General features: G+C 38.4%; 2 protein-coding genes across 2 annotated transcripts in view; both read left to right on the top strand.

Moving 5' to 3' along the window:
* Nucleotides 1-10712, top strand: part of HBS1L (HBS1 like translational GTPase) — a 58067-nt gene extending 47355 nt beyond the window's left edge. Inside the window, 7 exon segments of the mRNA XM_026844718.1 lie at nt 49-117; nt 3346-3450; nt 5436-5526; nt 7117-7225; nt 7797-7897; nt 8826-8970; nt 10053-10712. Coding sequence (XP_026700519.1) covers nt 49-117; nt 3346-3450; nt 5436-5526; nt 7117-7225; nt 7797-7897; nt 8826-8970; nt 10053-10064 — 632 coding nt within the window. The 3' untranslated portion in view covers nt 10065-10712.
* A 2380-nt stretch (nt 10713-13092) lies between these two features.
* ALDH8A1 (aldehyde dehydrogenase 8 family member A1) lies at nt 13093-23983 on the top strand. Its single transcript, XM_026846328.1, has 7 exons — nt 13093-13264; nt 17338-17485; nt 17916-18071; nt 19456-19605; nt 20254-20510; nt 21321-21482; nt 22912-23983. The coding sequence occupies exons 1-7, from the start codon at nt 13127-13129 to the stop codon at nt 23362-23364; spliced, it is 1464 nt and encodes a 487-aa protein (XP_026702129.1). The 5' UTR covers nt 13093-13126; the 3' UTR covers nt 23365-23983.
* Nucleotides 23984-26333: the final 2350 nt, after the last annotated feature.

Raw genomic sequence — 26333 nt, 5'->3', positions numbered from 1 at the left:
GTTGTTGAATACAGAAATCCTAAAAAGTCTTATAAATTTATTTTGCAGATTCTTTCAAGCCGCCACAGAGATCAGTGGATAAACCGTTTAGGTTGTGTGTTGCTGATGTTTTTAAAGGTTGGTGGGTTTTATAATAATTTTACCATCATTTCACTGATATTTAACACAAGTGTTGAAAAATTACGTAAAAATAATACTTAAAGTAGGAGGTTTTATGTGTATCAGTAGTCTTGAACAGGAATAGTAAGTTTCCAAGCACTGTTCTTTGTCAAATTTTCAATAGTACCACTGAAAGAGAAACACACTGGAAAAGAGATTGAGGAATAAAATCTGCATGACCAGCTAATTGGCTAATGAGTTGATGGTTCTGTGGGACAGAATTTGGGAGTTTCTCTTTCCCAAACTGGTTCTTGTTGCCTAAACTAATGTTTCTCTAAATTTTATGAATGTTACTTTGGATTTTTTTTACCTTCCACTGCGAGTTTTTAAAAAAGCTTGACTTGTTCCTTTCATGTTCACTGTTGTAGCTGTAAATAATGATAAATTCCTTCATTTTTATACAAAAATTTGTGTGGTGAGGTGGAAGAAAAGGGTGGTGATGGTGAGACTGTTATAACCAGGCAAGGATGTAATGAAAGGCACCTAGCTGTTCCCTAGCACTATAGAGACATGGACAGCAAGTAGCTATAACCAGTTCTTACTACCATTGTCTGGAGAAAATAGACTGCCTTGAACCCTTAAGGTTTTCATGGTAAAGCTGATAATTTTTTTTTCAGTTAAATACATTTATATTTACAGTTAATTTAGAAGAAATAAGGTTTGCAACACTCAATCAATTTGAAATGTTCTGTAGGTCCCTTGAGAAATGTTGCAAACTAAATGACAGCATGATCTGAAATGTAAACGTTTGTAATCAAATATTAATATTGAAATTCATATTTAAAAAGAAAATTTACTTTATATATAGGGTGTTTATAGGGGAAATACAAACAAACCAGATCAAAATACTGATTGTAATTGGAAAAATAAGTATTTCATGTGGGTCTTTGAGAAAACACTAGATGCTGTACATGCCCTGGGTTAGCTGACTTAACGCACTGAAGCCGTAATGTTAAATATTGAAACCTTGCATGAGAATTTACCCTTATATGTTACCACTAGTTTCATCATATAGGCCATCACTTTATGGTTTTTGTTTTTTTTTTTTTAATTTGTGAGCTGTGGGAAAATGTGTTAGGAGTATTGATTGAGATCTTTTAAAATATTATCATGACTTTTTTGTTGCAATAATCATTTTTGTGTTGAGCTAAGTGTCACAAAATGAGCAATTTTGACTAAATCTGTTCTGTGGAAAAGTCTGACTTTTTGCTAAAGTATGCAAAAAAAATGCTTTTGGAAGGGACTCGATTTACATATACAGAGTTTATCACTAAATGTGGCCTTTTAGGTGTTTTTTAGGCTATTTTTTTTCTTACCTTGTGATCTCAAAACTTAATAAACTTGGATGTCATGAGAGGAAGTAGCTGCAGGTACAAGTACATGAAGCAACAGTTGTTCTCAAGCTCTGTTCCAGTGCCTGTGCATGCTCAGGAGGACCTGTCCATAGAAATGTGTAAAAAAGTGAGAGTGCTGAATGTACTCATACGTAGTTTGGAAAACCCCTTTCTTTATTAAGGTTACCCACACATATGATTCATCTACCTTAGCCTGATATTAGCTGTTGCCTTCCATAGCCCTCCTATTCTCTCCAGGCAAACTATCTCGTGATCCAAGAGGATCAGGTAGATTCCTCCACCGCTGCATCAGTCCCCTCTTGCCATATTATAATGCTGTCTAGGGTATGACTTGACCTGACTTTTAGAAAAGCCTTGTCCAGCAGCCAAATCCTGAGGACAAAGAACATGTCCTGGCAGAACCCGAATACCATGATCCACAGAAATCAGGCCATTTTTTATGCCCTGATTCTGTTGCCCACTATCCATTTTGTGCGTGTTGATTTCCTGGGGAGCTGAAGGAACTCGATACTTTGCAGGAAGCAATCAGCATGTGAGATGATGAAGCTTCAAATGCTACACTGGTTTACCAAGCCAGAGCTGGTGATGATGTGTAAAAAAAGAAAAATGGTTCTTGATTGTACTTGGGAGTGGTTGGGAATCTGGAACCAGTTCATGTTTCTGATTGCCTGCAAGTGCTTGCAGAGCCAGCTTCAGGTTCTTTTGTGTACTATACTGAGGTGGTATTTGTACTATGACTTTGGGATGCCTTTTCTAGCAAGTATCTGCTGCTCCAGTTTTCTGTTCTTTTGCCATCTGATGTCATCTGTTAACTGATTGCATTCATCTCATTTGCTGGAATGAATAGAGGAAAATTAGCTTGCAGGCATACTGGTAGTATTTTTCCAGCTAGATAAATAGAAACATTCATCAATAATGGTGATGAATGCAAAATAGCAAGTTGGTAGTATGTGACCTCAATATTTGAGGTCAACTTGCTCTTTTGAATTCAGCTTTAAATTAAGCTTTTAATCTAATGTGACACACACAATACCAAGATTCTTGCTTATCACTGAATTCTGATGTTCAGCAAAAGGTATATTTGTTGTTTGTATGGATATTGAAAATGTCATTGTAGAATCACTTCAGAGGATTCTTTTTAAACACAGCTGCAAATATGCTAAGGAGATGAGGCATTTCTTAAGGTGCATAAATGTGCACGTGTAGCACATCTATTGAAAATAATTGATGTATTCAAATAATGAACAGAGTATAAGGACATTGAAGAAGAAAAACTTTGCAGATCTTTTATTTAGAAATACTTAAGTCATCCACAATTATAATAGCTCCTCATATTAAATAGTGATGAATCAACTTTGACTTCCCAGGAGTAAAAGTAATATGCAGACAGAGCATGTAGGATTCTGAGTCAGACAGTAAATGGCATAGGAATTTCAGCCTGTGTGCATGAGAATTTTTGAGAGGTCTGTAGTTTGGGTTTTTATCTGTAATTGTAGTGAGAAAGTGCTGAATTAAATAAAATTGCTAGAAATTAAGGAGCTTAATATAATATTGAAAAATTAAAAAATATTTCTTCATGTACCTGCATTTGTTTAAAGAATTATATTTCTCCCTTAGTTCTGAAAAACTTAAGATGTAGAAGTTTTGAATTTAATGTTTCATTTTCATTATGATGCACAGCTTGCAAGTGCAGAATACTACTGAGGGGGGGAAAAAAACCTGTCTCCTCATGATATTAAAAACTTACCTATGCATTGCTGAAGGGTTAACTTGTGATGGGAAATTGACCTTATTATGAAATTTTTGGAAATTATTGCTGTCTTTACTACAGACCAAGGATCAGGATTTTGTGTGACTGGTAAAATAGAAGCAGGCTATATTCAAGTTGGAGAACGACTTCTGGCAATGCCTCCCAATGAAACTTGCACTGCAAAAGGTACAGTCTTCAGAAGCGTGTTTACTTTCAGGTCAATACTGGGCTAGAAGCAGTTACTGAAATGGTAACAGACTGTCAAACTGATACTAACTGTCAAACATAAAATGTGAAAGCATAAAACGAATTTCTTTAGATGTGACTGTGTCTGTATAAATATGTCTGTGAAGAGTATGTGAGATCTTGCATGGGTTTTTTTACCTTTTTTTTTACCATATCAGATATTCCAGATGTTACAGCCTCATGACTTCTGGCATTGCTTCATAAAGAACCTGTAAAAATACTTGAGTTCCAGCAATGTCTGTAAAAAATGTGCAGTATAGAACTCCTTAATATTCAGCTTTGCTGTGGAGTGTTACTGCTATTAAGAAGTGTGAGGATGTTGAACAACCTTTAGAAATTAATCTTATGAATTAGCTGTGAAAAAGATTGAGAATTAAGTCTCTGCTGTTTGATGTTCATGAGATTTGTCACCGATTCTTTCATAATGTACAAACTTTCAAGATAGTTATCTTGAGCAACTACAAATGAGAAGAAAATTGGATTTAAATTCCAACACATTTGATTTCAGAAAAAAGGAATCACTAAGTCAAGACATTGCTGTTTCCTGATTAAGCTTGCTGTCTTGTACTGCAGAGTTGGTTTTATTTCATGTACGAACAAAGATAAAATTATGATTTTTCTACATTGACCAATGAATAAAAAATTAAACCCTCAAAATAAGTGAATAGGTTTCTGTATCTGTTTAGCCTGAATTCAGCAGTGGACTAGTTTGACCTGTTCTGTTCCAGACCTAGCTCGGTCAGTGCTAATTTGTGAAGCTCTTCAATGTGTCTGTTTATGCAGTTGTATGTACATTGTTCATGTGCACAGGAATGTTACAGTAACGTGGATGAATATGGGTATTAGTCACTCCTCTGTTTTGGGAGTGGAGGAAATAGCACATGTATTTTGTCTTGAGTGTCCCCAGTGGTACTATTCTATGGTTTTTCTTTTGTACTCCCTCTCATATGGCTGAAATGTTGGCATATTAGTTCATTAAGCATGTACGTTTATATTTAATGTAAAGAAGAGATAATTTAATTTATCATACAAAATTTGCTAAAGGTAGTGTGCACATTAGGATTCCAGTTTTTCATTTCAAAAGGCTTTCACTTATTCCATGAGAATGACATGTATATGTGAAATAATTATCAACACTGCTTAAAAAACAGTACTTAACATGCTTGTAGTTGAATGATGCTTTCTGGCATGTTTTTGACAAGTGGTTTTGGGAACAGATTTGCAAATCAATAAATACAATCTGTAGCAAAATAGAACTAGATCCTGTAAATGTATGCAGTATTTATAAAATAAAGTAGGGTTTTTTCTTTGCTGCTTCTTGTCTACCAGAAACCTCAGAATGTTAAGTCAGGAACAATTAGTTTTGTCCTCACCCACTAGCCAGGTTATCTTTTAAAGTGATTAAAATACATCAAAATCAGAAGAAAATTATTTTTAAAGATGCTTTCTAATAGATGCGATGTTGTGAACGAAAGGCATTGGTTACGCTTTTTTATGAAAGAGTCAGCAAACCCGCTTAAGGTAAATGAAAGTTGACATAGCACCATTAAAGTATATGAAAGATGCGGTCTAGGGTGTGCGTGTGCCTCAAAGGATGGGTGGGGCAGATATGGAGATACTAGTACTACGGCATTTTCGGGACTGCGTCATCTGCACAGTATGACAAGTGCCAGGTCCTCTCCTCTGGCTTAAATAAAGCCATATTATTGTGCAGGGTGGGGTGAGAGAACAGTGAGTCCTCAACAAGGTGGGGGGGGAAAGGCTTCCGCAGTCTTCTCAGTTAAAAAGCTTTTACTCTCAACCCATTCATACTGAAAACTGATGAGTAATGGTTGATGAAGCACAAATGGCCCAAACAGAGCTGTTTGTTTGTAGCTCGGAACCTAGGTACTTCACTGTGAGGTTCTGTTCTTACTCATTTCCAGGAATCACACTGCACGATGAACCAGTTGATTGGGCTGCAGCAGGAGATCACGTTAGTCTCACTTTGACCGGCATGGATATCATCAAAATCAAGTGAGCAAAACTGGGTTTCAGTCTAAGTAACGGTTTGTTTTTAATGAAAAGCTTTATAACTAATACACTTAACAATTCAGCGGTTTACTTGAAGAATGATGTGGCTACCAGGATATTTAAAACCAAAGTGATGCATATCACCTGGCTTGCATGTACAAACGTTGGAAACATCTGCTACATGTACAACGGCAACCTCAGAAGAATAGCTTTCATAATTTGCCCTAGTGCTGACACTGGTAACCTTCAATGCCTTTTTCCTTAAGACTTGTCCTTGGACATTTTAATAGCTGAATTAAGTAAATCCTTATTGCTAAATAAAACAAAATATTATCGAAGAGCTTATTGAATCATGTCATTCTAACAGATCCAAACAACTGCCATTGCATACCAATAAGTAAATCTGGATGAGTGGAATTGATGGAAGCTGTTAATTCAACACATTTAGCTGCTTGTAACACTTGTTTTAGTAAATGTTTTGCTGACCCTTTTTTTTGCAGGGTCAGACACATTAAGTGAGACACAGCAAATCTTTTTGTGTCTGTATCAGTCTATAGGTTTCATGCTAAATGTTAGCCTCAAGCTTTTAGGGAAGTGTCAGTTGTCATTCAGTCCAGAAAATTGGAACTATTATTTGTTCAGCTTTTTTACATTCCAGTTGGACTTCAGATAACAAACTTTCAAGCTACTGTTTGAAAACTCCTTGCATTGATAGCTTTGCAGATTTATGCTCTGCTTTTAGGGGAAAGGTACAGGCTTTTCAGTATTGCCATTTCATAATGGGCTGTGATTCTCTGTGGTAAATGGAGGTGGAGGGGGTAGTCTTGTTCTACTTGTTGAATGATGGCTTCAGTCAATTTGTTACCTTGCTGTTATAAATCTTTTGGAGATACGTTAGATTTGTCAAGGAAAGGTATGAAGTTTTAAGTCCTTTTCATACTGATGAAATTTGATTACATACGATGTATACGTTTAATCACGCTGTTTCTTCAGTCATGTTTTGCTGGGTGGGATTAATTTTCCTTTAATTTTAGAGGGGTAAAACTAGCCGCTGTGAAAAAGCTGTGTCTTGTCTACCCTCTTGACTTGTAATGAGCAGCAGCTTTCTTGTGACTCCATGTAGACTTTTTTTAAATGAGTGCTGCTGAGAACTTAAGTTTTGAGAGTCCTGATCATGATGTTCCTTTATCCACAAAATAGTTGACTTACAGGCAGCAGCACTGCGGTTTCGGGCACCCTGCAGTATTTTATGCTCTTGATCTGGAACAATTAATTTCTGAATGAAAGTCTTAATTCTTCAAAGTACCTACGCACAGGAAACAGTGACATTTTTAGAAACTGATTAGCAATGGACGTAGTTGTTCACTGAACTAGACAGACTTCTTCATGCATACCCACAAAATACCATAGACATTGTCTAGGAATTAATTTCGTTACTGGCTTTAATACAGTGTTCCTGGTTTCCCCCACCCGATTATTTTAAAGTGATGTTGTCTTTAGTTTGCTTCTCTTAAATATTTATCTTTTTCCACTGCAGTGCTTAGCATTTGTATGTCAAGATATGTATCAGATTTTTGTTCTCCTCTCTTGTAGTGTTGGCTGTGTATTTTGTGATCCCAAGGAACCCATTAAAGTTTGCACTCGTTTCAGAGCTCGGGTTCTCATCTTCAATATTGAGGTTCCAATCACTAAAGGATTTCCTGTAAGTCTATGTGAAAGTTTGTGTTCACTACAGGTTGCTCAGATCTTTTTTTTCTCCCTGTTCAGCCTCATGATTGTGAGAGGCATTTAGCATCCAGAAGTGGTTCTGTCTCTCCAGACCGATTCTTCTGTAATTTGAAGAGGATGTGTAAGGGGCTATTGTGGCTGCTTTTGCATATTTTCAGAGAACATGAGTTCCACCACAGTCAGGCTAGGCTGTCCTTTAGAAAGCTCATGCCTTGTAGGAGTATAACGATGCGCTTAGTTGTAAGATGCCTTTTAAAATAAAGTATCAGTTCATGCTATAGAACTGCACTGAACTGGCAAAATCAAAACACTTAAGAATGAAAATGTATTTATGATGAATTAATACATGACCTTTTTGTCTTATCTGTAGAGACCACAAAGTTTAGGAACTAGAAACAATTAATAAATGTAAAATAGACTCCTGTGAGAGAAGTTTTATAAGTATGTGTTTAAAAAATCAATTTGAAAAGACATTGATGTTTTCAAGTATTAACACCTAGGATTTCTGATTATTGTTATGTCTAATAACTGAAACATATTTTTAGGTGCTCTTACACTATCAAACTGTAAGTGAACCTGCTACTATTAGAAGACTGTTGAGTGTCCTGCACAAAAGCACTGGTGAAGTGACAAAGAAAAAACCTAAGTAAGTGTTTTGAATAGTTAATAATTACTCAAGAAATGGGCTGACTTTTGATTAATATACAGTTTATCAAGCAGGTTCTGTTATGAAGCAATAATGTGTTTCTAAGAATATGCTTTCATTGGTTTAGTTTAGATTTCAGAGTACTCTACAAAGTCAAAAACCTCATGCCCACTACATAAATATGGATTTTACAGAGAACTAAACCGACTTGCCTAAGGTCACTTACAGAATTGGGAGTGAATCTTAGATCACCAGCCCTGCACTTAAAGGATTTTTTTTTTTATTTTTTTTTTTTTAAACATCATCTCTACTCTTTCTGTAGTAGCATGAGATCCTTGGTATAATTCTGGAGATGGGTTAATGGGTTACTGTCTAAAATAAACTCAACTAAAGAGTGGATCAGAGAAAAAGGAATTTGGGGAGTCTTCCCATGGAAGTTAAACTATGGGAACATTCTTCTAGTTATTTAAAGCTGGATTTGGGTAGAAATACATACAATGTTATCCGAATAATCCTTTTCCAGAAATTGCATGGCTGAAACTGTTGCTGAAAGGTAATGGGAAGAAAAGTCATGACTTCTATAGAGCAATGAATTGACTCTTTAGTCATTGTGTTTGAAACAAGACTTGATTTCTATTGGATGTGAAAAAAACAGGTATTAATGAGATAATTAATTTCAAAACAATTTCATAGATGTTGTGGTGAATGCCGTTCTCTAGAATTGTTTTAAAGAGAACTCATGCCTTTTTTGAGACATTCTCTCCAGGCATGTGAGTTTTCAGTCGGGTGGCTTGGACCATACTTGAAATCCATCTTGACCATTAGACCTTTGGCTTTTTACATTGATTTTTCCCATTTATTTACTGTACTCTTTTTCATTTGTGCATGCATATATTTGTAATAGAATTTTCTGCTTATTTACCTGCAGGTTCTTGACTAAAGGGCAGAATGCTCTAATAGAACTACAGACTCAAAGACCTGTTGCTTTAGAATTGTATAAAGATTTTAAAGAGCTTGGGAGGTTTATGTTGCGCTACAGTGGTTCCACTATTGCTGCAGGAGTTGTCACAGAGGTACAGCATTTTTGTAATGGACTTTCTATACTGTAAAGGAACTGTGTTAACTTTCACATAGCATTTAGTTTTTATGGTTAAGACCTTTTTTTACACCCTTTAGCCTAAAAAGTGAATTTATTCTCCTGAAAGAGAGACAGTGCTTCAGCAAGATGTGAGGAAAACTTGCCATGGTTCTGTTCAGTTTATTAGGAGCAAAAATTACTCTATTTAGAATTTTTGAATGTTGTGCATTTTCCCCCCTCTCTCAAGTTAAAAAATAATCCTTCATTATTTAACATATGTCACTCTTTCTGAAATCAAATGGCCCGTATAAATATACTGAAAGTAGTTTGTAAATAATCAGTGTTGACCATTTTTACTGTGAGTAGTTTGAGTCCCAGATATTTTTGTGTTAGCATTAAAGACAGTTGTACATTTGATTCTTACCGATGCCTACAGACATTTTTTTGATCCTGTGTAAGTGAGAGGAAGCAAAGGCTGTGGGGCTAAATATAAATGTTTTGCCTTCTATTATGGGAAAAACATATGAATGTGTCTCTGTCGCTTTAAAAAAATCTTGCTATGATTTTGGATTAGAATTTAGGTTCTAATTCTAGGCCCGAGGCATTAACCAAATTCTGGTACTGAGACTTAAAGCTGTGTCATTTAATGTCAGAACGTGGGACTAGAGCATGAGAATTTCTGGCTTCTCCCTCTGTATGTAGGAATGATGCAATCAATCTGTCAGAGGTTCTGGGCCTCATGGAGTTCTAATGCTCTTACCAATCTGTCTGGTATTAAGTAGGATTTGGAATTAGGGCTTTAATCTTGCACCCATTTTTCATTAAATTTAACTTCAAGTGAATAGGGTCCTATTTAGATCTATGATGCCTGTTGTTTGTAAAATTGGGGGCTAAATAACTCTTTGATTGCTATTTGGGAATTACTATTTTAGTACTTGTGATCTTGTTCCAGAGAATTTCAGAGCAAAAGGAAATATTTTTTCCCGCTAACTATATAATTTGAAAAAGCAGTGATTGTTTTACATTGAGTACTTAATTTTTCACTGTAAGGTTTTTGCCATTTGCTTATATTTTTAGATTAAAGAATGACAGTGGTGCAAGAACTTCTGCCGTCCAACCAAAATGCAATCAGATATCCAAACTTCTGTTTAAGAATCCAGTTACTTCAGTTGAAGGAACAAGTGCAATTAATTGGGGAGAAGATGATGATGGCAAAAGTTAAATTGTATGAGACATCTGGGGAGCTCTTCATCAGTCTCTCCCACTGCAGAACAAGATGCCAACTGACAAGGAACTGCTAACATTACACTCTTGATCTCAAGAAACTCCTGTGTTTCTCCATGCAGAATTTAGCCCTTAGAGAATTTGAGGGAAAAATCTTAGAAAGTTGAATTAGAGAAAAAGATGATGAATCATCATGAAACACACTTCTTACTTCCAGACATAAATTGTTTACATATTTTATTTGATTTGATTTTTTGCTGCACATTAATTCAGTAAAGTAACTTTATTGGTCTAATATATTTTTAGATTTGAGTTGAATGCATATTCAGGGAAAAAAAGAACTATTTACTTTGGGTTTAAGAGAATGGCATGTAGTATTATCCCAGGATTGTTTTCCCTGTCCCAAAATTTATTTAAAAAAAGTTTTCTTTTGCTGTGTAGTGGAAGCTGTGCCAACATTGGCTAATTTTATTTTTTAAACTGTAAGGATAATAAAATAACTTTGTCTGAGCATAATTTTTGTCTCCTTCATCTTTTGTTATTTAAACACTTCTAAATTGTGTCAAATCATTCTTTACTTTCCGTAACTCAAAAGTTTCAGAGTAAACTTATGAGTTAAAATGCGAAACTGGCATGTGACATATCTTTCTATGGAAATAATTTCTGTTTTTTCTCATGTTATTTGGTGCAGCTGCTGCACATACACAACTCTTTCATCCAGATTTGGTGCTCTTTTGAAGAGAAGCTGGCAGTTTAGTCTTGGATGTATGCTAAAGCCAGGTTGTTGTGCTTACTCAAGTTTGTTCCTCCTTTCTGCTATTCAGTAACAGGGCAGGTGAAACCTCTCAACTGAAAAGAGGGTACTTCTGCCATCTCCAGCTTAAGGTCAGGACAGACACACTTTACTACAACTTGGATTATTTTTTTCAATAGGAAGTGTGAGAGGACCTCAGTTATTTCAGGACCTGTACATGAGTGCAGGGTGGGGATGACTGCTTTGACTGAAGTTAGTAGTGTGGGGAAGGGACTAAATTACTCGCTCCAGAGCATCAGTCACTGGAGTTAACCAAAGTAAATCTGTGTCCTATGTAGTGAAGAACACAAAAAGCATATGATTGTTATTTAGTTCAAAGTTTTCTATGGTCTATACCTACTCTTCTCACCTGCTTTTTTTGGTAGGTAATTTTTTTTTGCACTTACCTGCTTTAGCCCCAATTCAGCGTATATCTGCATTTGATCACATAGATAAATTGTACTGTTGACTGCATGCACATTTGTAGAAGTATCAGTAATGCTTTATATGGCAGTGACTTTTGTAAAATCTTATGGATCTGAAATACCTGAAATCTGTTATTGCCAAAACCGAAGTTTATGAATTATGACTATTTGTTATGTCTTTTCATAGTCCAGAAATTGCACTTATCAACAGCCGTGAAGATCTTGGTGTACTTGCTGGATTCCAGACATTCATAATGCCAAGCTCTTGCATTGAACGTGTTCCACTTGCCTTTAAACCTTTAAAATGTTTAGGTTGTTTTTAAGTCAGGGTACAGCTGAAGTGCTAGAGGCAGAAGAATGTGTCTTCAGTTTTAAGACTTCAGTAAATCCCTTGATGTTTATGGACAAGGAAGTGTGATATGGAATAAGCCTCTGATAACCCTTCTCACACATGGTTGCATTAAATTTTGAGACTCAGTATTCTGTGACTACAGAAAAGCTACTGCATGCTTTCCCAGTTTGTAGCTTGGGAGAGCCAGAAGTATTACCTAATCCAGTTCCAGCACTGAACTGAACTCTGCCCAGAGGCACCAGTTGGTTAATGCATAAATGATCTGTTGTTGTGCAACAAAAACCTACCACCATTATTTGATCAAAATTGTCTGTTGATCCACAAGAAACTTAATGTCTTGGAAATGCTCTAAGGTGCAAAAATGTTCTAAACTGTTGATTGAGATAGTCTCATGGTGACAACATACTGCTTTCTAATAGGGTTGTAGTGTTTTGATTATCTCTGGACTGCAAGAAGGTGTCATGCAATCTTAAAGCAATTTGATAATGTAAGCATTCTCTCTTGGAGAAAAATGTCTCTTAGTTAATGGGCACTGCAGGTTCTTGGGAAGTTAAAGAAAAATCTGAGTATGTGTAACAGGCTTCTTTGTAGTAAGGTAGCTTCTGCTGGAATATCTATGGAAGGGAAATCATGAAAGCTGGTGTCCTGCTTCTTTTTTAAAAACTGGATTTTTGACAACATACCACAGAGTGTACCAGGTAGGATTGTGCTTCTCAACTGTTTTGAATTGAAGGGCCACTCAGCTGCTTGTATTGTTTAACGTTTGGGGACATTGGTGGAAAAAAAGGTAGTTTCTTATGTTTAAAATATTCTGTTTCAGCAGAACGATTTTTTTTTTTTTGATTACTAGGGAAAGTATTGATGAAAACAGTAAATATGAGCTGCAGACATACTAGTCCAAGTGTCTTTTCTCTCTGTCTACTGATGGTGAGGAGCAGGTTCCTGGCTAGGTATTTAGGTCTTGAATTATTTTGTGTAGTTGTTGCAAAATGTCTTTCTTCAGACTTGAGTTTGAAAAGCTGATACAGTGAGAAATTTCCCTGTCAAACCATTCTTTTTCTCCCCCTTTAGTATCTTATTTCCTGTAGACAGAGAGGATCTGTTTTCCAGCATCTTAGCTGATCCTGCCTTCCTCCTTCAAGAGAAGAGAACCAAGTGTCATAGAAGTAGTAATTTCTTACCTGCTTTCCTCTTTTCTGCTGTTGTTGCCAGGGTTCATTCCCACTCAGGAGCAGTGCTCGGAAGAAGGAGAGAGAGGGGGAGGAGTTCAGATTCACTGTGCAAATACATACAGACCTACTAATCTAAATTGATATCCTGTAGGGAAAAAAATCACAGATGAAGCAAGCAGCTAACAATGGCTCACGCAAAGGCTGTCTTAGTGCTGGAAAACTTTATAGCTGGCAAATTTGTTCCTTGTTCTTCCTACATAGACTCCTATAATCCGTCCACTGGGGATATCTATTGCAGGGTGCCAGACAGCGGCAAAGAAGAGGTGAGTAGTATCCAAATGTACAAAGAAGTGAAAAAGTTAAATGCACATAAGTAATATTTTGAGTGGGAGAGGCTGAAGTTGGGAGAACAGAAAAACACTGAAGACTTAAATGCTTAAGTGGGTAGAATCTTGACTGTATTGTAGCACTGTTGTAATCTATTGCTGTGGCAGAGAATATTGTTATTTTTTTACATTTTGCTGTTAGAAAGTTATAGACTGGGTCTGAGGCTGCTGTAAATCAACAAAGTTTCAGTTACTTCAGCGAAACTTCAGCTCACGTGGAAGATGTCTTGTACATAAGTTAACAATAGCACTTAGACTGACAGTGAGTATAAACAATCTGGAAGAGAGAAGAGAGTTTATTGATCTCTTCTGTGAATAAACTTAAAGGCACCATATACAATTAAATGTGTTCTTCCCGAGTGTCTTGATGATTTGCAGTTGTCATTTAAAAGGATTTTTGGCTTGCTGGATCTTCCCTGATGTATGGTAAAAAGCTTCCAGACCTCTCCGGTTTGATATTAGCAGTTGAATATTAAGTGGAGGGGGTGAAGTGGCTGTGATGTGTTTATGTTTCGTTATAATGTAGCCTGTCCTCTGCATCGCTGTAATGTTTCCTCATTCTGTGCTCTCTAGTGGGATGAATGTCTCCTGGTAGCTTATATGTGTTCAGGTGTAGATGGGCAATGTGGCATTCATCTGGGGAGCTGCAGTTTCATTGATGCTACTTTATAAGGGACCTATGAGTGTGTCCAACAGTGTTTCAGATTTACTGAAGAGAGAAATGACTGGAAAAGCTTGCATAACGCAAAGAGCTTAGAAAATATTGACAAGTAGCATACAATATTTTCAAAACATTTTTTAAAACAAACCACTGCTGTGTGTAGTGGTTCACTTGCATTTCAGTCCTGTTAACATCTTTTCTCTTTGTTTCTGTCAGCAGAAACCTTTGCACTGTAGTTTCAATTGGGTAAATATTTGCTAGATGCTGATGACCAAGGGTTAAAGAGTAACAGGTTAGGTTTGCTAGAATACATCTGTGTAAGTTCTTTCCAACCCTAATTATGCCTGAAAAGACTTTTCTTGTGCAGGTGCAAATCTTCCCATTCATTCATTTGCAAAATCATTAAAACCAGAGAGATGTCAGAATGCTAGAGCGGCCTAACAAAAATAGGCTGCTCTGGCCATTCTGGAGCTATAGTTCAAATGTATATTAAGAGAAATGGCTTTTCTCTTTCAGTTTTCTGAGTTAGCAGTTGTGTGTAGCAGTAGGAACCCTGTTAAAACAGCCATAAAGTCAGTGAGTGCTTTACTGCTGCCTTTAGACAACTATACAAGAGGGTCAGGCTCTGTAGAGCTGGCATCCTCTAGTGACTGAGGGAACATGCTGTAGGAGAAAGTGCAATCACATACTACTTAGAGGGTATCCAGAGATTTCAAAATAAGCTTCTAGGCCCAGGTTCAACAAAGAACTTAAGATGCTAGTTTCTAGTTAAGGCTTAATGTGGATTTTTTTCTTGGTTAATTTTAATGGAGGGTTATAAGGCAGAACAGAGACATACAGTGAATCAGTTGCTGACCCTGAAATTTAACACCAGCTCAGCTAAAGGGGCTATTTCATCCAGTTTCTGCCAAAAACATCAAATGTTTTTTTCAGGGGTTAATTTATCCCCTAGCTAGATAACTTAAATTCCAAATAGCAGTACCAAAGCAGGCTGAACAGGTGCCCTGTATCTCCAAAAGACAGGCTGGTAAGGGCTAATTAGTCCTGGAAAATATCTCCTTAAAATGATCTCTCTCTAAAGGACCTTGATCCTGTGCATCATCCACTGGGAAACCAAACATCACGTCCTGAGGGCAGTTTGGGGGATTTTCCTATTACCTTTTATGATAGTTCTGGATTTGTTCTTTCTCTGTCTCTGTCTTGTGCAGAAGAGAAAAGCAGAAGGAAGTGTTTCAGACACTTGAATTCATAGTTGAATTCTTATGCATGTTTTCTTTGTGGCTTGACTTTCTTTGCTGCTTTTTTGCTAGTCAAACTAAGGAACTGTTTAACCTTTGTACACTCTCTTACAACTGTACAAATCTTTCCCCTTCTTTTCCTCTTGGTTTGGTTTTGGTTTTTTTTTTTTTTTTTTAGATCAATCTACTGCCACTTCATTCCTTTCTTTGCTGATTTTCTTTTCTGCTGTCATTGAAAATGCAACATCTTATTTTAAACCAGGGTTAAAAAAGGCAGCCTTAACTGCAGAACAGCCCTCTCAAGGCAAGCAGCAAGCACCCTGTGGAAAGGGCCACAAAGAGGACAAATGAGAAGCAGCACCACAATGGCACCTAATGACAGGAGGGTGGAAGAACAAGTTAATTAGTAAGGGTGATATGGTTTCACAGAGAGTAAATCTTTGCAGAGTAGTGTGCCATCCACACCTGACTTGCTCAGTAAGCTGCAGTTCCCCTTTCCCAGGCCTGCTTTGGCCCTACTCCAGCTGCTTGGTGGCTGCCAGCCTGCTGCTGTCGGCACCTGGGCGGTAGGTTGTTGAACTACAGTCAAAAGAGTCTGAACTTGGCCAGTGACCCGTGTGACCTTGTGCGTGTTGGTTTATTCCTACCCAGACCTCTCTACCATTATTGTTCTGGCCCTCAAGCTTGGGTCCTTATTTTTAGGGACACTACACTATAAATTTTGATGTTCATGGAAGGAAAAAAAACAAACAACTCACTAGGATTTCCACCTATTTGAATTTTTGTGCCCTTGTTAGTAAAACATCACTGGAGTGCCTATAAATTATTTTGTGATTGTTTTTATAACACTCATCACTATCTGAAGGAACAAATTCACAACTCGGTTTTGTGGAATTGGAGTCTTCAGTGACTGCATGGGAACCAGCAATGTGACAGCATTAGAAAAGGTCAGAATTATCTGATTATTACTACATCAGCATCCTCCTAGTTATTGACTTGGGCAGATTTCCAAAAGCTGAAGAAATATTAGAGCAAAGATGATGGAAAAGCAAGTAGGACAGCTTTGGCTAAAGGCCCACCTTGGTGCATACGTTAGATTTTGGAAGCAATTAAGAAGTGACAGATAGGAAGCAGAAATTGGGAAATGGAGTAAATTAAAATATGGAAGGATGTTGGTAATTATCTTTAGAATGGAAAACAATTTCAAGAAGGAACTGCTTATAAATCAATAGATGCAGGTAACTTTCATTTAAGAGCCTAGAGGCAGTGATTGATGGAAGAGAGTGCTTTCTGGTGAATTTTAATCCTTTGAAGCCTAGTCTGATTCAGAAAAATGGTGATATTCTACCACAGTTCCTAAAGATCAGGCTGAAGGACCATGCAGTAGTTATGTACATCTCAGGCAAAATACTGGCAAGACTGATATGCATGTATATGAAGTGTATATAATGAGCTTTCATATCTGTAGACTTTAAGTATCTGATGAGAGAACTGACTAAACCCCAAGAGTTTTAGAAAGGAGCTAATTTTTTTTAAAAAAAAATTCTCTGTCTATTATGTAAATATATTCTTAGTGTTTGCTTGAACCAGCTGGGGAAAAGAGAAGGAGAAAACAGAGGCAGGGAATATAGTCTGTTCCTTTCCCAGTCCCTTACTTTCATCATTGCCCGGTGTGGCTGAAGTCCCATGTTGCAAGGACTCTGGATGTTTAGACCAAGGCTGCATTTGCTCTGGGAGATGCTTGCACTTTCCCCCATGAAAAACAAGGTTCTGCATGGGTTCAGCCAGTGGCACTTGGCAGTGCCAGTTGACCAGTCTGGCATTTCCTCCAGGTCTGGAAGGCTGCCCATAAGTTGCTGGAATTTAAAGAAAAGCAAGAGCTACAATGAAATACAGTATCAAGAAAAGAAACTGTATTGAGTTATGGGATAGTGTCTTGAGAAGATGAAAACGGAGAAGCTATCAGTAGTCACAACTTTGTAAAGCTGAAGTCTTCCCAAGAATGTGATCTGGATTATTAGCTTCTCATATATGAGTTCATCTGCTGATTGTTTGATAGTCCTTCTAAGGCCTTCCGTTAATATTCACCATTCCACTTTTGCTTTTTTTAGGTGGAAGCTGCTGTCAAAGCTGCCAAAAATGCCTTCCCAATTTGGTCCTCAAAAAGTCCATTGGAAAGATCTCAGATCCTGAACAAATTGGCAGACCTGATTGAACATGACCTGGAAGAATTTGCACAAGCAGAGTCAAAGGATCAGGGTAAAAACTGGAACTGTTGATCTCAAATATAGTGTCATGCTGAATATTGAAATGGGAGGATATGGTCCAAAACTTTAGTATGTCATGAGCTGTTGGTACAAGTTGGAGTTGATGTGCATGACCTTTGTAGAAGTTGCTGATTTTGGATTTCTGGGACATTTCTGTTTTTCAGAATTGCTGATTTTGACTTCAGTTATTAAATATTTGTAATGCAATGTAATGTAATAATAATGTAATGCAGTACTACAGGGGAACTGTTATTGACTGGTTACACTGTGCAGGAGATTACTTGGGTGTAGGACAAAAGATGTGTCCCAAAAACCACACAAACCATAGTGTTCAGAGCAGAGTTTGAAGCACTGTTCACAGTGGTGTTCAGATGAGCTATTTTCTGCCTGTGATAAGAGCACTGTGCTTGGTTTTGTTTCAGGAAAAACTATTACATTTGCTAGAACGGTGGACATCCCTCGGGCCGTGTACAACTTCCGATTCTTTGCCTCTTCCATCCTTCATCACACAACAGAGTGCACCGAGATGGCAACTATGGGCTGTGTGCATTATACCTCAAGGACACCTGTGGGAGTTGGTATGGTGTTACTGAAATGCTGAAAAGCTTGGCAGAGTGTCTGTCTTAGCAGTGGCTCAACAAAGAAAGAGGATTTTTCAAAACATTTATTGTCTCTGGATCATGTGCTAAACACAGCTAGTCTGCTAAAGCATGAGCAACTTTATGTAAAATCAGTCATGCTACTTCATGGTAAAAAGAATACTTATATGCCTTAAGCATCTGTTTTAACCTGTTAGCTCTCACTCTCAAAATACCTCTCGTGTTTTGTACACGTGTATCTGTGTGTGTAGGTAAGTATTGCTGCTGTAGATCAGTGAGGTGTTCAGAAGCACTGCAGGGAGAGCTGGATCCTCCTTGCCTTTGGAGAAGCAGTAGTAGCTTGCAATGTGACATTTCAGCCTGTGACTGGAACATGCACGAATGGCTAAATTGCTTTTAGCTGGGGAGTTGCTGAACTCAGCCCCTAGATGCTGCTAAGGCTTCATAAATAAAGTGGCTGTGCTGACTCGAGGAGGAATGGAGTTGTAATGTTTCAATTATTAGGTGTTTTATCTAAATATAGATGAATGTTCCACATTCACACTTGAAATATTTTAAAAAATAAAATTAGCTAACCTAGAGGACACATTTAAAAGTTTTTGTGGGCAGTGGAGAACATGAGTACTTCTGGTAAATTTACTCTCATAAGGAAAAGTCACTCACTGCATCTGCTCCATCAAACAGTGAGAAATCCTGTGACTTTTGTCAGCAATCACACATAACAATTACAGATTATTTTTCACTATTTCCTATAAATACGTAAGGTGGAAGTATTCCCAAAAGCAACTACTGAAGCAATTCTGGTCATTCAGCAATTTGTGAAAACAGCAGTTTGTACATTGATAAACTTTGGCACTCATAAGTTAGGCTAAAATTTATCAGGAAAATATGCACTGTATGTTATGCATGCTCTTTTTTTTTTTTTTTTTTTTTTTTTTTTTTTAGAGAAAGCCAGAGTGATCTGAAGTAACACACATTATCTTAACTTGCTGTTGGCTAACACAGAATGTATCCACAGACTAGTTGATGTACGTAGTTGTTATGGCTAACTTTGCATTAATATTTCTATAAACCACTGAAAATTCACTTACTGTGAATGTAAGATTCTGCAGTAAAGAAGGAACAAAACTTATTCAGAGAGTTCATCTGATCACCTTTAGCATCATTTACACAAATCTTTTAAAATTATTTGCCTCTAAGAAATGTTTCTAGCCACAAATCTGTTGCACATTTGTCTGGAAATAAAAGCTGTAGCCAAGTTCCTTTCGTAAATCTGAATTGGTGTATAACTGCTTGAGGTTAGAGAATCACATCTTGTCTCCCAGCAGACTGAACTCTTGTCTTCTATGGTTTTGCTCTGTAGCTGGTTTAATCAGTCCCTGGAATTTGCCACTATATTTGTTGACCTGGAAGATAGCTCCTGCCATTGCATGTGGAAATACCGTGGTTGCCAAGCCAAGTGAAATGACATCTGTCACAGCTTGGATGATGTGCAAACTCTTGGAGAAAGCGGGTGAGTCCCATAGCATGCTAGGGAGGGGGAATAGGGTGGGAATACTTGCCTGTGCACCATTTTATTTTTTGTTGCAGAAATGAGAAAGTGCTCAAAGAATCTGGGAAAGACTGCCGTAGCTGAATGTTTCACTGAAGAACAAAAAACTCTCCCTGTCCTCATACTACCCCATCTCCCCACTCCAGCTCTTGCCCAGTTTTTTCTGTTATCTTCTCATGAAAAGCCTTCCAGTGCCTCCTTTCCCTCTCCTGCAGTCCACTTAAGGATGTCCTAAGTCTGAGGTGCCAGCAGAGGAACGATGAGGGCATAAGAGAGTGAGAATCAGCTCTTGGTGGCTGTCGTGGCTGTATTTAGTGCACTATTAAGAAAAACTGGGAGGACAGCTGCTTCTTCCCTGAATGACTGAAAACTGAGTCTCTGATGATGGATGCCAGGCAAGTTTGACTGATCAGTGGAATTGGTTTTATCCTTTAACCTGTGACCTCCAGAGTTATTAAACATCATGAATTTCAGCTATTATGTAAGTTGTCAGTCATTGTCACCCTGGAGCTACTGGTAATTTTCTAACTTCAGAGACAAAACACAGTGAAGTGAAACCTGCAGAGCAAGAGAAAGACTATGATGACCGTGTGCCTTTCTTCCCATCAGGAGTACCCCACGGGGTGGTGAACGTGGTGTTTGGAATGGGCACCAAGGCTGGAGAAGCCCTTGTCTGCCATCCTGACGTGCCTCTGATCTCCTTCACGGGAAGCACGCTGACGGCCCAGCGGATCATGGAGAAAAGTGCTCCGCACTGCAAACGGCTTTCACTAGAACTGGGAGGCAAAAACCCTGCCATCATCTTCGATGATGCTGACTTGGCCCAGTGCATCCCCACGACCCTGAGGTCCAGCTTTGCCAATCAGGTGCCTCCCACCTCAATAGCATATAAACCCTGTTTGCAGCAGGAGATGTGCTTGTTTCTGAGTGTGTGTGCACGTGCCTGTACCTTTGGATCCAAATCCTAAATTGTCATGGTCTGTTTCGAGGTTCTGTGCGGTAGGAAAACTGTAAATAGAAAAATACAAAAAAATTTTCACTACTCCATAAGCAGGGAAACAAAATAATAAAGGGCTTTTCCTAGTACTCTCCATCAGAAAATAACAAAGTGTTATTATCCCTCTCAAAATAGATATATTGCTTATCCTTCTAGAAAGCAACTGCTCTAAATTCCACCCTGTAAGTAAGTAGGAAGCTTGATGATTTTCTGGATTTAAATTAAGAGTCTCCTCCCAAAATTCTGTCAACGTTCCTCTTCCCTCATCACCACCCTCAGGAGAGATCACCAGTGCTGTGAAACTGTATCAGGGCAAATGTTCAGAAAACTAGCTTGGTATCAGAAAGTGATTATCAGGAAATGAAGACAGAAATCATTCAGAATAGTAAATCACATTTCCTATGGAAAAAGTTGGAGAAGACAACATGTAATCAATGGAAAACCAAATTTATGTGCATTAGTAAGTGACTGTACAATCCTGTTATTGCTGTTTTGTCTTTCTTCTCTTTTACATTTTAATCTGGGAAAAATCCTCCTTTGCAGTGTTGGTGAATGTTGTTTGCACTCCTGAGGATGCAGAGGCACAAGTCTCATACTGGGATGTGAGTCAATAATCATCATCAGTACAATGTAATATGAATTAATATTGTTGTTTTTCTTGTTTGTTTCTTTTTGGTAGGGTGAGATCTGTCTCTGCACCTCCAGGATCTTTGTTCAGAGGGGCATATACAGTGATTTTTTGAAGAGGTTTGTGGCAGAGGCTAAGAAGTGGAAGGTTGGGAACCCCTCAGATCCTACAGTCGACATAGGAGCACTAATAAGTAAAGAGCACCTAGAAAAGGTAGTGTTACATGAGGTTTACATGATCTCATCTCATTTTTAGAGGGCTATGAAAGGTGATTTGAGAGGTGTATGGGAAGGACCATGTCCTCTCCAAGATGATCACTGAGGGATGATGATTCAAAATCATAAGGTATCTTTTTGATAAGATTTCTTTTGCCTGTGGCTTGGGATCATGTGATTACTCCAGAAAAATCAACTCCATGGGGAAAATAATTTAAAATGACAAAAAATAATTTCCCATTTGAAGTGAAATAATTAAAAATGTGTGTAAATCTAAATCCTGAATTTATATTAACCATTCTTAGTATTCAACATTTTCATGGATTTTCATATTGTGTTTGCTGAGATCACTTATTTGCCTAATTAAGTAATTAACAAGGTAAAAGTTTTATTTTTGTATCACTCTTTGGCAAATTCTGGGGAGTACAAGACACAGTTTCCTAGGACTGTTGGCAGTTATTTGGAATTGCGTATGTGTAGCAGGAAGCGGAGATGGTGCACAGTTAAACATAGTCTGCTTTAGTGGCTTGTATGAAATGAATTTTTCTGGTGTCAGAGTTCAGGAGAGCAGATGCTCACATCCCAAAACTATCTGACACAATCAGCATAAGCAAGAAGCAGACCGAAAACCGCAGAGTGAGAGAGAAAGCCAAACCTCTGTCATGCTTCCTGATGCCTCAGCAGGCTCTCCAGGCGTGTTCAGAAGTAGTGGCAGAAACACCCACTTCCCGAGGTCCTCGGTCTGTGGCACCACAGAGGACTTCCGACTCTAACCTACTGAGGTGGTTAAAAGAAGAAAAAGAGAAAGAAGCCCAGTGGTATCTTTGTGGTGTTTCTGTAGGGAGAGAAACCAGGCAATGATTTCAGAACGGCAGAAGTAGATTAATAGCATGTCCTATGTGTTCAAAGTAGCATATGATAGCAGCAGCCATGGAAACAGCTTTAATTATTTATTGATGAGATTTTCTATAGCATTCATGGCTTCATTATCCTTGTGGCATGTGAACATTGAACAAGCCTGCCTGTGAGGTAGGAAAATATTACTCATCCCTTTGACTAAATGAGTGAATTGTAGCATGGAATACATGGCAAATTGGCCAAGCTCCTGGAGGACTGGAGGGAGGCTCCAGGACTGGTTGTGTTTTCACTAGGGGCCCTACCATTTTGAGAATACTTAGCAAGAAGGTCCAATTGTGTTGTCTGCTAGGCTATTAGATGTTTGGAGACAGAGAGAGAAAGATTGTTTTACAGCAAGAAATAACCAGCCTTACTTTTACAGAAACATAACAAAAGCTAGGGAGGGAAGTAAAGGCAGCGTGACCTAGTTGGAGATATTCAGGAGCTCCTGTTGATGTGCCCAGACTGGAGAGGTAGACCCTCAGGATTTGGTGTCCTTTAGCAGTGATGTTTTCCTGTTCATTTCCCAGGTAAGGAGCTATGTGAAGAAAGCCCAAGCTGAAGGAGCCAGAGTCCTCTGTGGAGAGGGAGTGGATCCCTTAGCTCTCCCAGCTGGCAACAGGAAAGGCTACTTCATGTTGCCCACAGTTATTACTGAAGTCAAGGATGAATCTTGTTGCATGCAAGAAGAGATCTTTGGTCCTGTGACATGCATAGTAGCATTTGATACAGAAGAAGAAGTGATTGAAAGAGCCAACAGCGTGAAATACGGCTTGGCAGCCACTGTGTGGTCCAGCAATGTGGGACGTGTTCATCGGGTGGCAAAAAGACTACAGTCTGGATTGGTGTGGACCAACTGCTGGCTTGTTAGAGATCTGAACTTGCCATTTGGTGGGATGAAAGCCTCGGGTGTAGGAAGGGAGGGAGCAAAGGATTCCTATGAGTTCTTCACCGAAGTCAAAACCATCACAATAAAGCACTGACATATATCAACAGAAGTATTTTAGGATAAAATAAATGACAGTAATTTGCGCTACTGTAAATGGCTTTGTGAAACACAGGCTGCTGTGGTAGCCATCTTTTTCTTAAACTTTGGACAAGTAATATCAATGACAGCTGAAAATAGTCATCCCAAATGCTAGTGTTGAATTCAGCCTCTCATGTTAAATGAAATCAGTGCAGACTCCACAATCAACCCAACCCAAGCCATCTTATCTGATGGATCCTAAAGTTTTTGAGTATTCATGTCTCAAAATTCTCTCACTCTAAGGCAAATTGGAGAAAGGATGATATATGACTGTACCTATGGCTGGTGAATTACCTTGAGGGACAAAGTGACAAGCATGCTTTGAGACTGATATTGTAATGGGAACCAGCCTGTTTCCACTATAAGCAATACATTCCATGTACCAATCCATATTGCTCTTCACTGGTATCAGACAAGGACTGAGCTACAGCACACTAAATGCACAAGGCAGTACCTTTAATCTATTAAGTAGGGTTAAACCATAGGGTCATGAAATTCTCATGATACATAGAGACAATAAATGTTTTAATTAGAACCTGCGTTATGGTATGCAGCTGAATCATCCTAAGCCTTGTTTTTCACATCCCTGAACAAAGATTTGGCTACATCACAGACCGTGTCATTCTTCATTAATAAAGACTGGAAGTGACCCCTAAGAGAACTAACTGTTGGAAATATTTGTCACCAAAATGTAAAACCACTGGCAACTTTCCTTCACTTATTTACAGAGTTTTAGTTTTTTTAATTAGGTATCTCACAAACTTGTCCACATTCCACAAAAAGAGAAATAAAGTTGGATACACATTTCCCCCTCCCTGAGATGGCTACATCGCTGCTGAATTTTTAAAGCAGCCCTTCACGATTTGTTTTCAAGTTTTGAGATGAATTTCACAGTAAACAAAGCTGCGTGGAGTTTCATAAATGCCTGTATTCTGAGAAGAGCTAATGAGTCATGATACTGTTGAGGGCTGTTGGGGGGAAAAAAGGGCACCTCTAAAATATAAAAATGCTGCTGAATAATTATTACTGGTAAGATTTGAGAGAATGGAGTAGCAAATGACTCTGCTGCTCCTCTGCACACCCAAAAGAAAATGCAGAGAGATATTTGAGGTTAATAGGAAAATTCAGTCTTGTATTTTGTACAGTTTATAATATTTTTAGGGGTGTGGAGCACCCATAATAATATGCAGGGCTGTAATACCTTGTAAAACTGATGTAGACAGTCCACAGGAGTCTCTAGGCCTTGAATACTAATCCATACCGTTATTTAGATATTTCTATTTAAGACAGGGGTTTTTTGCATAGTGTACTTTTCAAGAGTATATTTTCCTGAGATGATTTTTTTTTTTTCTTTCCAGAGTTTGGCCAATCTAATGCTGGTGGATTTGTACTTTTTAGTAAAAATAAAAATGCCAACGGGGCGTTTTAAATTACAGCTGCAGAAAGGCAGCCTTTTCTCTCTTTAAGTGTTTTTTGGTGAGAGGAGTCACTGATATAAATAGTGGTGGTGGTGTCCTCACCTTGCATGAGTTATGTCAGGGACTGCTCTAGAGGTTTTAAAGTGGGGGATGGATTCCACTTCACCCTTTCCAAATGTCACTCCAGAGTGAGTCATTCACTAGGAGTATTTGATACATGTGTCCTGAGTTGGCTGAAAAGCTGATTTTCTCTTTCAGAAGACTTTTTCAAAATAACATGTACTCCAGAGCTGAGGCCCGAGTTTGTGATGAAACTTGAAATCTCTGGATCCAACCTGGTTGCAGGGCAGAGCTGCCAGGGCAGGGAGGCTGGGAAGCTGGTCATCTGATGGATTTGGAACAAGTACCCCCAACTGGAGATGAGTTAAGGAAATATATAAAAATAATAGGCTTATTGAATTGATGTATTTTGAAGAAGCACATTTTGTTTTAGAAATCTGCCTGGGTCTATTCATGACCATGTGGTGGCAGCAGAACACCTGCTTTGTATTTTTATCCCCATCCTTTCGCTGGGAGGGGAATGAACAGCATGTTTCATTCTGCCAATTTTTTTTTTTTTTTTTTACAAATCCTGTTTGGAAGAGCAAAAGCACCCAAAAGCTGTGAAATGCTTCATTAGTTTGAGGGGCAGGCGTTTTCAGCAGCAGCAGATGGGATATTACACAATTAGTAGATTTGGATGGATTCCTTCCCCCCACCTAGATCTGGTCTAGCTTCAGTTTTAATGACCTGAATTTTCTTTCAGGTGTTGATTTTGCCATGGCATTAGATGCGATGGGAGATTTCTGTGTATTTTTCATGATCAAGAGACAAAGACCCATGTGTCATCTGCATGTTTCTGGCACAAGATATCTGAGGTATTTTATAGAGAGGTGGAGCAGTAGGTGGGGAGGGGACAGAGCTCTGCAGGACCCCCAGATGAGGGGTATAGAGATGGTGTCTCCATGTCTAGCATGACTGGGGTTTCTCAGAGGTGAGCTCCTGGGATGCCCCCTTCGGTCATCTCTGTATCCAGCATCTCAGACAGATAAGGGAGGTTCGCTGCTGCTGCTTACTTTTGGGTAGGAGGGAGAGCTCTTGTGAAGATAGAAAATACTGTCCCTTTCTGCATTTTTCATCTGTAATGGACTCCTTCCTTCTCCAGTTAAGGTGCAGTTCAAGTGCCTTGATTATTCTGCTATTTCTTGCCCTTCTACATGAGTAGAGATTCACGTATGTATATATACCCATGGGTGGCTGGGTGGGTGTTACCTGGGTGGTAATGGGTAATTCTTGCATTTCACATGCTCACCTGCAGCCTCAGGTCCTAGCCCATGAGAGAGCTGCTGGTACTGGTGACTGAGGTGACATGACAGAGGTTACCTGCTTGTACCAGGGGCTGCCTGTGGGGACACTGAATTCTCTTACACACCAAATGCTATGAACTCTCCCTAATTATTTTTTTTTA

Source organism: Athene cunicularia (assembly GCF_003259725.1).
Source record: "Athene cunicularia isolate RWA chromosome 3 unlocalized genomic scaffold, athCun1 chr3_part1, whole genome shotgun sequence".
Lineage (NCBI taxonomy): Eukaryota > Metazoa > Chordata > Aves > Strigiformes > Strigidae > Athene > Athene cunicularia.
The sequence above is the reverse complement of the archived record's forward strand: the minus strand, read 5'-3'. Positions and strand labels throughout refer to the sequence as shown.

Excerpts from the sequence above, each read along its gene's own strand:
- ALDH8A1 (XM_026846328.1), top strand. The coding sequence starts at position 13,127 with ATGGCTCACGCAAAGGCTGTCTTAGTGCTGGAAAACTTTATAGCTGGC. Across the intron at positions 18,072-19,455 it reads AAGGACACCTGTGGGAGTTG|CTGGTTTAATCAGTCCCTGG; the intron begins GTATGGTGTTAC and ends TTTGCTCTGTAG. Across the intron at positions 20,511-21,320 it reads GGTCCAGCTTTGCCAATCAG|GGTGAGATCTGTCTCTGCAC; the intron begins GTGCCTCCCACC and ends TCTTTTTGGTAG.